The sequence below is a fragment of the Eumetopias jubatus genome, unplaced genomic scaffold (assembly GCF_037043125.1).
Source record: "Eumetopias jubatus isolate StellerSeaLion01/CBP00866 unplaced genomic scaffold, mEumJub1_p1.0 scaffold_6, whole genome shotgun sequence".
Lineage (NCBI taxonomy): Eukaryota > Metazoa > Chordata > Mammalia > Carnivora > Otariidae > Eumetopias > Eumetopias jubatus.
The window spans coordinates 104290260-104303125 of record NW_028274812.1 but is presented as its reverse complement, the minus strand read 5'-3'; the positions used below and the strand labels follow the sequence as shown (position 1 = coordinate 104303125).

The window sequence follows — 12866 nt, the reverse complement described above, 5'->3', positions numbered from 1 at the left end:
ACTTGATAAGAAGTATCTACCAGGGGCACCTGGATGGCTCAGTCATTAAGTGTCTGCCTTTGGCTCAGGTCATGATACCAGGGTCCTGGGATCGAGCCCCTCATCGGGCTCCCTGCTCCATGGGAAGCCTGCTTCTCCCTCTTCCACTCCCCCTGCTGTGTTCCCTCTCTCGTTGTGTCTCTCTCTGTCAAATAAATAAATAAAATCTTTTTTTTTTTTTTTAAAAAGAAGTATCTACCAAAAACCTAAAGCTAACATCTAGCTTAATAGTGAAAGACTTTCCTCTTCAGATTAGGAACAATGCAAGGATATCTGTTGTCATTACTATCATTCAACATAGTGCTGGACATTAGAGCCAGTGTAATAAGGCAAGAAAAAGAAATAAAAGAAGTAAAATATTATCTACATAGAAACTCCCAGGAAATCTATAACAACACTTGTAGGACCAATAACTATGTTGAACTTTGCAAAGTTGCAGATACAAGGTGTACACACAAAAATCAACTGCATTTCTACAAACAAGTAATGTACCATTTGGAACCAAAATTTTTAAAAGTACCATTTACAAAAGCTCCAAATAACTGAAATATTTAGGTATAAATGTAACAAAGCATATAGGATCTGTATACTTAACAATCAAGATACCTACTAGCAGGTAAATAACTTCTGTAATTCAGCTAATTATCTGTTAGCCAGAATATAAAGCTAATAAAAGTTCAATAAAAATTATAGTATTATTCAGAGTAATAAACACATTCCTCTACTAAATTGCACCAAGTTGTTGGACCATATCTCTTCAAAGCATATCTTTTTATACTCATATTTTTTTAAAGAAAGATTTATTTGTTTATGAGGGAGAGTGTGAGCAGGGGTAAGGGGTGGGGAGGGACAGAGGGAGAGGGGGAGAAAGAATCTCCAGCACACTCCCCTCTGAGTGAGGAGCCCAATGTGGGGCTTGATCCCAAGACCCTGAGATCTTGACTGGAGCTGAAATAAAGAATCGGATGCTTAACCAACTGAGCTGCCCAGGCAGCCCTTTTTATACTCATATTTTAAAGTACTTAATAGATTATTTAAAAACAAAAATTGTTAAAATCCCACTAAAACTAAATGCTGTAATTTATGTAAGATCTGTTAAATAAACTATGTCTCCTTTAGATGTAGCAAGCTGTGATTTTTATAAAATTTGGATTTTTTGTTTCTTTTGTGTTCTATTACTAAAAATTTTTCTTGGTTTGAATCCAAGCCATCTCAAACTGTGTGTAAAAAAGCTAGTAAGAGTTGAGGGCTGACTAAATGTGATCTATCTGGATAATGCAGGCCGTATGTCAAGCCATTTTGAAAAAAATATTTTGTTCTGCATGATTTGCCAAATATTAAATTGAAAGTCAGCCACATGCACATAACTTTTATGGAGCACTTGAGAATTTTCTCCTACTTTGCTCACAGAAAGGACCTCTCTCCCTCACTCAGTGCTGATTGCTAATATCAGTTGCTATTATCCATAGCATTCCTGTTCTCTGTTTCCATAGTTGTTATCTGTGGCCTGAAACTACCTTCCAGTTATCCAAAGGAACTTTCCTCATACCCTCAATTCCTCGACCTACTGTTGCTCAGGATTACTTATTAGTTGGTTCAGCAGACTATCTAATCCACCTGCTTGATTGCTATAGGATTATACTAATTCTGATATGAAATCACATAGCCAGAATGGTTATTAAAGGGTTATATTTTAGCCAAAATAGTCACCAACAGATAAATATCCATATTAATAAGATGCTGCTGTAAAACTCTTATTGGTAACCTGTTCCAGCATCAGTGTTTCATGGAACTTAAGGAATTATCTAATAATATATGGGCATTATATGTACTCTTTTTCCTTCAAAGGTTGATTATTTTTTTCTCTTTTTGATTGATTTTTAATTTAAATTCATTTAATTAACATATAATGTATTATTGGTTTCAGAGGTAGAGTTCAGTGATTCATCAGTCTTATATAATACCCAATGCTCATTTTTAAAACCAAACCAAAGCTCACCAAAATTTTAACTGGCTTCATCACTTTTCTAGTAATGATACCAGGGGCTCTTAAACGAATGGCTTCCAAAATACACCACTTGATTAATGGGAGTTTCTTCAAGTCATCCTCAGATACTTCCATCTTATCTCTACCTGTAAAGAGAATTCCAAAAAAAATTTTAAAAGGTGGACTTAAAGAAGCCAGAAAGTGATTTCATGGAAGATCATCTACCCACAGATTAGAGGCTGCCTCGGACAACAAGTGTTGGCATTGCTATTACTTTTTGCATACCAAATTTAGTAACTGAGTACCTCTTTTTATCATTTTCCTCTTACCAAGATCAAATGTATGGCCCCCAAAATTAAACCATTGGTGATTATTTCAAGGTGATGGACTGGGACGCAACCTTGGTCTTCACCTTCCTATGGCTATCAAATGATTAAGATAGGGTCCATCAGAAAAGTGTTCAATTTTCACTCCTTTCATTCTTTCTTGTCCAAATTCTTCTTCTACTTAAGGAAACAGTGATAAAAGATTGGCATCAAAAGCATAAAGTAAAAGATCTGAGAAGCCATCTGTCTTACTACTTGTACCTCTTCCCTGATGATTCATTTTTATTTTTGCTTTTGATTTTTCAACCATACATTTCAGAAGGCCCAAAAAGAACATGAGGAAAGGGACAATGGGGCACATATATTACATCTGGAATGATGAGTTCTCCCTCTAAATAGGTGTATCAAACACTTCTAATGTAATATGCATACCTCAGCTTATGTTTAGATTGAAGGCGCCTGAAAAAGGATTGGGGTGAATCTTTTTATGACCCAAAATATGGTTAGGGTCTTTCAGTCCAATTAGACATTTCAGTTAATGGTATTTCAAATGAAATGTTTGCATTTTGAAAATTATTTAAAACAACTCAGCTTTCAATTTGATTTTGACAGTATTTGCTTAATAAAAGTCAACAACACTGTCAGTTTAGTTAAGTCAACTTTCACATTTGCTTCCCAACTGTATTGGGAACGAATGGGTTAAGAGTGGAATGTAAGGTCTCCAGCCATGTCTCTCTTAGACTCTGGATAAGGCTAGTTCTAAAGCAAGCCCAACCTGCAGGAGAGGTCTAGGTGGGTGCTGCCTGGGAAATCTTATCTGTCAGTACATATGGAATACCTGAGCAGTCAGAAGCAAATGTCTTTGGTGGAATCTGGGAACGAGGCTTTTTGAGCTATAGTTCTATTAGTACCCATAGGGGCATCTATACATTCCATTTGACTTGACAGATTCTTGAGCTCTGAATAAGGGCCAGGAGTTGAGTTAGGCTCTACAAGAGTTACAACAATTAAGGCATTCTTGCAATATACTTAGTCTACTAGGAGGTAAGAGACAAGCACACGGTTAACTGGTACACCACACAAGCAAGGAAACTGTTCTGTGACATGTAAACTATTCCAATATTTTGTTCTAATATAAAAGCAGGGAGTTTCATGACCAACTAAAGGAAAAACAAAAAATTCTGTGAGTGTCTTCCTCTAAAACTACAACTATAATTAGTTCTTTGCAGAGAGCAGACTTCAGTAAATAAATACTGAATTAACAAATGGTCCAACTTCAACATGGGGAGATAAATGAGTGGATATTCCAGGCAAAGGAAAGAGGAAGAGTAAAAGGAAGACTGCAGAAAGCATGGGAATGTTCAGAAAATGGTAATGGGTGTAGAGGGCCTAGAAGGTGAGGTAAATGTGATGGAACAGTGAGAGATCCACTGAGGCCATTATAGGCCACCTTCAAGGCCATTCTGGAAAATGTGGAGACCAGGGAATTTGGGGACTTCCTGTCTTGGGCCAAGAGAGGATGAAAACTTCAACAATGAAATAGTGATACACAGCATTGTTCTCTTTTTTTTAAGATTTATTTATTTATTTATTTATTTATTTATTTATTTATTTGAGAGAGAGAGACAGAGAGAGGGCGGCAGGGAGGGGCAGAGGGAAAGGGAGAGAGAGTTCCAAGCAGACTCTTCACTGAGTGCAGAGCCTGACAAGGGCTCGATCTCACAACCCTGAGATCACGACCTGAGCTGAAACGAAGAGCTGGACACTCAACCAACTGCACTACCCAGGCACCCCCACAGCACTGTTCTTTATTAAGACCTTCTGCTCATTTGCTCAGACCTAAGTAACCTAATATTAAAAACAGACAAATGACCTTATGGACTACTTGCTTAACCTTCACAGACAGTGTCTCGCAAAACTGTTGCTTTTGCTTTTCCATTACAAGGACTGGAAAATAATAGGTATGCCTTTTGCATCTTCACAACCTAAATATAACAGTTTTTCCAAATTGTGTTCTATGAAAGAACATTTGCAAGATGTCAAATGTTTAAAGCAGAAAAAAGGTTTTATGGCCAGGAAATGTTAACATTCTATTGGTGATTCACTGAACACATTAGCATATTACAGGTTTTGAGAAATCCTGTAGTAGAGACAGCTATTTATGCCAACGTTCCCAAACTTTTTAAAATTCCCATTATCTATACAAGCATCATCAATAGCTATTTAACAAGGACATAAAAGATAATTAGCTATATAATGTAATGGCTATGGATCCTGAGACAATCTTTCAAAAAAAACCCAAAAACCAAAAAACAAACAAACCCTGGTTTTCATTTGTCTGAGCATTACCAGCACATACCATATGTCTGAGTGTGCCTGTGGCCAAATCCTCTAACAAGTAGTTATTGCAAGCCAAAGGAATTATTACCATCAGAAAACTATCTTGATATGCCATGGAAAGCTAATGGCACCAAAATTTTACTTCTTTACTCTTTTCTTGAAGTATCCCTGTACTTTCTAAGCTAATTCAGAAAAAATAATTTAGAAAATCCATGGTCGGAATTAGAAATTCTTTATTTGAAAAAAGGACTGAAATTGTTGCATATGCCAGAGATATCACTACTAAATCAAATGAACAAATATTTATTTGGCATTTAGTGGAGAACAAAGTGCTAACTAAGCATCGCAGGGGATATAAGAAATTTAAGTGTGAAGACAATAAAAAGACAATACATTCTCGTACTAAAGGAAAGGAAGGGTAAGTGCTTTCCCCAGACAGTGTTAAAATGAGGAATTCTGAGGTTCTAATTTATAAGTTTATAAATGACGCACAAACTTACAGCACTAACATATGGTAAGTGTTCAGTACAAGGTGGTATACTGTTACCATTATTATTAGTGTGAATTTAGTAATAACTCTAGAAACCACACCCTCCTGATCAACTTTTGTTCCATAGCTGATAAAGTGATTCTTTTCCCTGAAACCTCAGTTGGGAGAAAAGCTAGTTTGAGAGCCTATCCAGTACTAATTGGATACCGTGCCTGAGGAAGTCTTTCAATCATTCACCCAGCAGATATTTACTGAGAACCTCTGAGCAGTGTCCAAGAGCTAAGGATGAAGATGAATGGAAGAGCTCTGGCTCTTAAGGAGTTCACAGTCTGATAGAGAAGGCAAAGAACCAAAAGTAGTTAACATGGGGTAAGAGTTACTGCACTGAGGCACACAATGTGCTATGGGGCACAGTGGTGACAATGACCAGACTGGGGTCAGTGGGGACAGGTGGTTGCGAAGGAGATTTCAGAGAGCCTCCTCAGAAGTAAAACCAGAACAAAGGATTGGATACACCAAAGTGAAGGACATGTTCACAGAAGAGGAATTCAGCTAGCTGGAATAGAGTTCAGTGCAGGAAGTCACTAGATCAAGTGACTTCAGTGCTCCACTGAAGTCCCAGGCTGCCCATACCAGCTGAAGCCAGAGCTAGCGACAGGTGGTTCCTTTATCCAACCTCTGAGTGTGACCCAGGAGTGCCTAGGTTTCATTTCTGGGCCTTCTCTTTTCTAGGTAGATACTTTTTCTTGGGGATTGAAACAAACGCTTTTCTATAAAATACCATCAATGGGCTGGTCATACCAAGAATTTTATCTTCTGCCTTTGATCACCTTCCTGAGCTCCATTTTATGTCTATCCAACTGGCTTCTTGATAGCACTGCTTGGATGTCTAAAAGACATCTTGAAGCATGCTTTGGCCAACATCGAACTCTTCATTTTCCCCACCAAAATAAAGCCTTTCCTCCCTTGGTCTTGCCACCACTGCAAATGGTAGCAAAATTTGTCCAGTTGCTCAAGCCCAAGTCATCCATGATTCATCCCTTTCCCTTTTACTCCCATTTAATTAATCACCAAAACCTGTTGTTTCTATCTGCAAAATAGATCTTACTGCCATTCACATCACTCCATCTCCATAGCTACCACTCTTGTCCAAAGGCACCATCATTTTTCAGCTGGCCCATGGTGATAGCCCCCATCACGCTCCTTGCTCCCACCTGGCTCTGCTATCATCCTTACGTAAATCAGACCAGGTCAGTACCCTGTGCAGATCCCACTGAAGGCTTCAATGCTATTCAGAATTAAATCCAAAATTCTTACTTTGGCAAATGAGACCACCATCTAACACTCTAATCTCATCTCATACTGAATCCTGGGGGCTGTGTGACCTTTATAAATGATCCAACCTCTTTGTGCTTCAGTTTGCTCACCTACAAAATAGGAATAATGAAAGTATATGGTTGTTGTGAGGATTAAAAAAGTTAATACATGAAAGCTCTTACAACTATGACTGGCATATGGCCAAAACTCAGTAAATGTTACCATCATCATTATAATTATTTCTTCTGCCTTATTCCAACTGTTTGAAAGGCTAGCTCCTTCTTATCCTTCAGACCTCTGCTGAAATATTTTCTCCCCAGGAAGCCCTTCCCTTACCAGCTAATGTCTCCCAAATCACTAGCATGCTGTTTTGTTTCCCTTAGATTTCCTGCTAATATATGAAATAATTTGGCTTATTGTTGATTGTTGGATATGATGTCATATTTTTCACAATCTTGTTCTTTCTATTTTTTGATGTATCCTCAGTATCTAGCACACTGTCTGGCACGTGGTAGGCACTTGATAAATTTTTATTGAATGGTAAATGGATAAATGTCTAAAATAGTGAAGGAAGAAATCAATTATGAAGTTTTTATTTTGTGTAACAACAATGGGAGGGATGCAGAGAAGTCAAATTTTAGAGACATTTCTGAGGGAGAATGTGAGAATCTTTAAATAAATAAGAATTTACTGAGAGCTTGGTATATGCTAGACCAGTGGTTCTCAAACATTAAGCATGCCTCAGCATTACCTGGGAGGCTTGTTAAAACACAGATCTAAAGGCCCTACCCTCAAAGTTTTTGATGCAGTAAGTCTGAAATGGGGCCTAAGAATCTGCATTTCTGGCAAGTTCTCAGGTGCTATTGATGCTGCTGGCCCAGCAACCGTACTTTAAGAACCACTGTGCTGGATTGAAAGAAGTAGAAGAAATGCTTGAATTTTATTAAATAATCTGGGTTTAAAATAGTTTTTATTACCAGTTTTTAAATGACCTTTTTAAGACAATGAAGGGAAACATACTTAGTGGGCAAAAAATAAGATTTAAATCAGAAATTCTGAGTGGATACACAGTTGACTCTTGAACAATTCAGGGATTAGGGATGCTGACTGCCCTCCCACCCCCCAGTCAAAAATCTATGTAATAACTTTTGACTCACCAACAATTTAACTACTAATAGCCTGCTATTTTTTAAAAAGATCTATCCATTCATTTTAGAGAGAGAGAAAGATAGCGCATGAGCACACATGCACGCGAGATGGGGGAGGGGCAGAGAGAGAGGGAGAGAGAGAGAATCCCAAGCACAATCCACGCTGAGTGCGGAGCCCAACGTGGAGCTTGACCTCATGACCTGGAGACCACGACCCTAGCTGAAACCAAGAGTTGGACGCTTAACCAACTGAGTCACCCAAGCTCCCCCAATAGCCTACTATTGATTGGAAGCCTTACTGATAACATAAACAGTTGATCAATACATATTTTGTATATTATATATAATATGCTGTATTCTTAGAACAAAGTAAGCCAGAGAAAAGAAAATGCTATTAAGAAAGTCATAAGGAAGAGAGAATACATTGACAATATTGGGTATCATATTTATGAATACTACAAGTTTACATCATCTGTTTATAAGATAAATCATCTGTCAGTACCTATATCAATATTGTCCAATATATTTATTTTAAAGAATTCATGTACACTTCAAGCCAGTGTGGTTTAATGGTCAACTGTATTGACACCAAAAGTCACTAGCCTTTTTTAACATGAAAGCACAAGATAGCAAAGGGGTTTTATTTATTATGAACCTTAAAACTTAATAATGTGATAATTAACTCTGAACTTTTAATTAGCCAGGATTTCAGAACTGGTCCAAGATGTTATCATTTTTATAGCTACAAAGACGCTATCTTCATCTGAACAAGAATGCCAATGTACCTTCTGGAGGTCATTGACTTGAGCTTACAAGCAGCCATATATTCAGTTCCTATTCTTCTTCTCCCTTATAAGAGGCTACAGCTAAGGGCACGGGCTGGCAAAGTATGGCCCGCAGACCAAATCCATCTCGCCATCTGTTTTTGCAAATAAAGTTTTATTGGAATACAAAAATACTCATTTGTTTATATATTGTCAAGGGCTGTTTTCACATTATAATGGCAGAGTTGAGTCGTGGTGACAGAGACCTTATGTTCCACATAGAGTCTAAAGCAACTACTATATGGCATTATATAGAAAAAGCTTGCCAATTCCTGACTAATAGGCTTCAAAGGAACAAGTTGCTGGTTTGCTCCTGATTGTACTTCCTATTGCTCACAAGTTCAGATTTAATTCTAATTCATTTGAATTTTACAAGTACTATAAATTCTGTGTGATCTCTATTACACGTATCTTTTATATAACTAAGTCAAGTGGACAATGGCTAGCATAGAATCTGAATAATCCTGTAATATATGGCTATTTTACATGGAAAATATAAACTGTCTCTTAGGAAAAGAAATGTCTTTGTTTAAAATATACTGGGGTGCCTGGGTGGCTCAGTTGGTTAAGTGTCTGCCTTCAGCTTGGGTCATGATCCCAGGGTCCTGGAATAGAGTTCCATGTAGGGCTCCCTGCTCAGCGGGGAGCCTGCTTCTCCCTCTCCCTCTGCTTGCTGCTCCCCCTGCTTGTGCTCTCTTTCTCTCTTCTGTCAGATAAATAAATAAAATCTTTAAAAAAATTACTGTACTATAATGGCCTCCAAATCACATTCATAAACAGAGGGCACATGGAGACAATAATATTAAGGAAATCAATTTTCTGATACTTCCATATTTACTCTCTTCTAAAATTGGTCTGTGTAAGAAAAAACGGTGGTTCAGTTCTCTTTCCCCACCTCCCTAAGGTAATCAACTTTCCCTCACTTTATGAAAGTTTGCCTCAGTCATCTTGATAGTCACACTGGCGCATTTTCCCTGCAGTATAAAAATCTCTTGAGTGCCAAACAAAAGGACAAGTAGAGAACACATTGTACCTAAAAGAGAAGCCCTTGAAAGCAAAGTAAAGCAGACACAGAAAAGAAATATTGAAAACAGACAGGTCTTATTTCATCTATTTGTCCACTAGCCCTTGCACACAAACCATATAGCTGTTTCCATGTTTGTCCACATGTCTATCTTAGAATTCAAGAGTGAGATGAGCATCAGACCGACATATATTAACATATTTATTTGAATTGAATTGACAAAAATAAAACAGATTTTTTCCATTTAGAAAACAAGTTGGATTGGTTGATTAATTTGATAATAAGAACTGGCTTTGGGAATTAGGTTATAAGGCAGCCATTTTCTATAACCAAACAAACTAAATCTACAATTTTTGACACTTAAATACTTTAAATAGACCAAAAGCATGTAGGCAATATACCAGGAATGGTATCCTTTGAGATTATTGAAATGCAGAATAATAAATTTTACACATCAAATTAAAAATGTCTGAGGGGATCCCAAATTCTTTTAGAGTGTATTTGAGGAAAGAAAGGAAGGAAGGAAGGAAGGAAGGAAGGAAGATAGGAATGAAGGGAGGGAGGGAAGATGAAAGAAAAGGAAAAAGAAAAAGGGAAGAAAGGAAGAAAGAAGGAAAGAAGGAAAGAAAATCACTGACAAATGGCATGCATTAAAAGATGAAGCTCTATGGTACAAAGCCGGAATGTCCTTGGTGAGACAAAGGGAAGTGAGAAGGTACTGGAATTGCTGGAGTCTTCAAGGTAAATAAGACAAGGCTGGAGATCTGAGAGAAGAGAAGGAACCCAGCTACACGGAAGGTAACTGGTTACCTAATGAGAGGCCAAGGAAAATTCTTTAGGGCAATGGTCGATAAGACTTTTAAGAACAGAATATTCAACTTGATGTCAAATACTCAATTTTAAGTTGTTTCTGGCTGCAAGTATTTTTCTCTTTCCTTGTTCCGTATTTTTAATATTCTGAAAAGTCTGCTAAGACATAGCCTTAAGTTAACACTTAGGGAAATAAAGATCTGTGTGATGTCCAGTGAGGCAATGCAATACCAAAAAGGGGCAAAACATGCAGAAGGGAAAAGAGAGTCGGAAATGAGAACTCAGCAAAGGCAAGAGCCAGGAGTCAAGAGAAAGCTACAAGATATACAAGCCTCCCCTACTTGCTGCCTCCCCCATTCCTCCCTTCAAGGATTCCTAGAATGCTGGAAAGGGTTTCAGACCAATTTCACTTATCTTGAAAACCAAGATGGCCTCAGTAAGCTAGGGCCCTTGAAAAATGAATGCTACAAATAAATTGGCAGTGACCTACAATTCAGATTTTAAAATTTCTTCTTTGAAAAAAATATTTTCTCTCTAAAAATCTATTTAGAGAATCTACATTAGACAAACAATCCCTCTATTTTTTTTCTATTTTACTGCAGCTACAGGATACAGAAAATAAATATTTTTTCTACTTGATTGAGGACAGATGACTACCAGCAGCCAGGATTTGCATTTAAAATCAGATCTCTGTGACTCCAAAGTGACCTACCTATCATAAGACAGGCATAATTCTGGCCTAAAGAACTTTGACCCTAAGGATAGTGAAGTTTCTGAGCTCCTTTAAGAAATAAACAAATAAATAAATATTTTAAATTAAGTATCCTTATTAAACTAATTGAATTATAAAGTGCAAAAATGTTTTGTATTATATAACAGAAACAAAAGTTTGTTTTGAGTTCTAAACAATATTTAAAGTCTAATATAAGTTGTTGAAAGAACTTTCTAGGTCCAAGATGGAGCTTCCTGCTCAGTGGGTTACATCAGAAACTCAGATAACTTTCATGTCCCTGCAAATGCTCCACTTGACCAGAAACACACATTGCTTCAGTTGACCAATCCCCAAATGCCAAGGCACATCTGGGCTCTATATTTATTATTTTCTTGTTTCTTTTCACCCCAAACATAGTTGACTATGTCGCCCCAGCCAGTATTTTCTATTTGTCTCTTCCTTGTTCTTTATTCTTTATCCTATAAAACCTTCCTGCCTCCCACCTCATTTTGCAAAAAGGAGACTGTCCATTTCATGAAGTGTTAAATAAGGTTGCTTTTATCACCTAAATTGTCTTCTTTAATATTTTTTTAAACAAAATGTATGAGAGATACAGAGTACTCTTGGAAAATAGATGTTCTGATAAAGTATTTTTAGTTTTTCAAATCCCAGTGTGATATTGGACAAACAAAGTAGTATTCTGGGACTAGACAAAGGAAAAGAAAAGGAAATATGCTAAGTTTTCAAACAACAGCTTTAGGTTAAAGACTTTTCTTATTATAACTCTTAGAAATGGCTCTGTACCCATACTGTGCATATTTCAATGCACATCTGTGGTTTGTTCTCCCAGCATTTTGACTCTAAAAATAGATGGCTCCACTGGAAGATTGCCAAGGTAATCATCAAAAGAACTAGAGCCTAACGGAGATTGGGACCAGTACAGAAGACAACCAGGGAAGAAGCTATGGGTGATTTGGGGTAAAATTCAGAAACCATCTTTTAAGTCTTGGCATAAATGTAATAAAGGTCAAACCACCTCTTAGGATATTTGAAACCGAACAAGAGAAAGGATGATTTTGCATTCAGAAACAGTAAAACATTTCTAAACTATAGATGGTTTGGGATTCCATAGGCATGATGGCAAGCACGTTACAACACAATGAATCATACCTGTTAATCATGTGTTATATATTGGAATTCTATTACATTGGCCATTAATTCACTCAATATACATTTACTTCCTATCTGTTATGTGCCAGCCCAGGCATAGGTGCTGTAAGACACAGGAAGAGAGGAATGCTAATTTACTGACCATCTAATGTCACAAATATCTTGGACCACTTCATTTATTCCTCGTAACTACCTGCCAGCTATCAAGCTGCAGAGTTAATGTGCCCCAGGAGACAAATTGAACATGTCAGATTTGCCTTCAAACCTCTGTCCCCGTTTACTGTGACCCACCACTTCCCCTAAGAGGAGAAAGAGAAGAAAGTAACGAGAAAGACACAGTCCCTGCCCTAAAGGAGTTTGGACACAAGGACACAAAATACTCTCTGTGTATAAATGACTCTAATGTTAGCTTCACCAGAAAGGCTGAAAGCAGCAGGGGTGTTATCCCCTCTTGCCTACGGCTGGGCTTTCAACTAAGCCTGGAAGGAGGAGTAGGACTCACCCAGGCAGAAAGAAAAGCAACTCAAATTCCAAAATTAATCATAAAACTATGATTTCTTGGACTTAAAAAAAGGAACATGACTCAAATAGAATCACTAAAGTCAGTTGTTCTTTGTAGTCCTCTGATTCTTTAATATTTCAAGCCCCTTCTCCTTAAACACACACACACACACACACA

The 12866-nt window shown here is 37.4% G+C and overlaps 1 protein-coding gene across 3 annotated transcripts in view; it reads right to left on the bottom strand.

The window, feature by feature from the left end:
* CYP39A1 (cytochrome P450 family 39 subfamily A member 1) overlaps positions 1 to 12866 on the bottom strand; it is a 95317-nt gene that overhangs the window by 33611 nt on the left and 48840 nt on the right. For all 3 annotated transcript variants that reach the window (XM_028097463.1, XM_028097458.1, XM_028097461.1), the window contains one exon: positions 2039 to 2172. In XM_028097463.1, coding sequence (XP_027953264.1) covers positions 2039 to 2172 — 134 coding nt within the window. The remainder of the gene's footprint in view (positions 1 to 2038; positions 2173 to 12866) is intronic.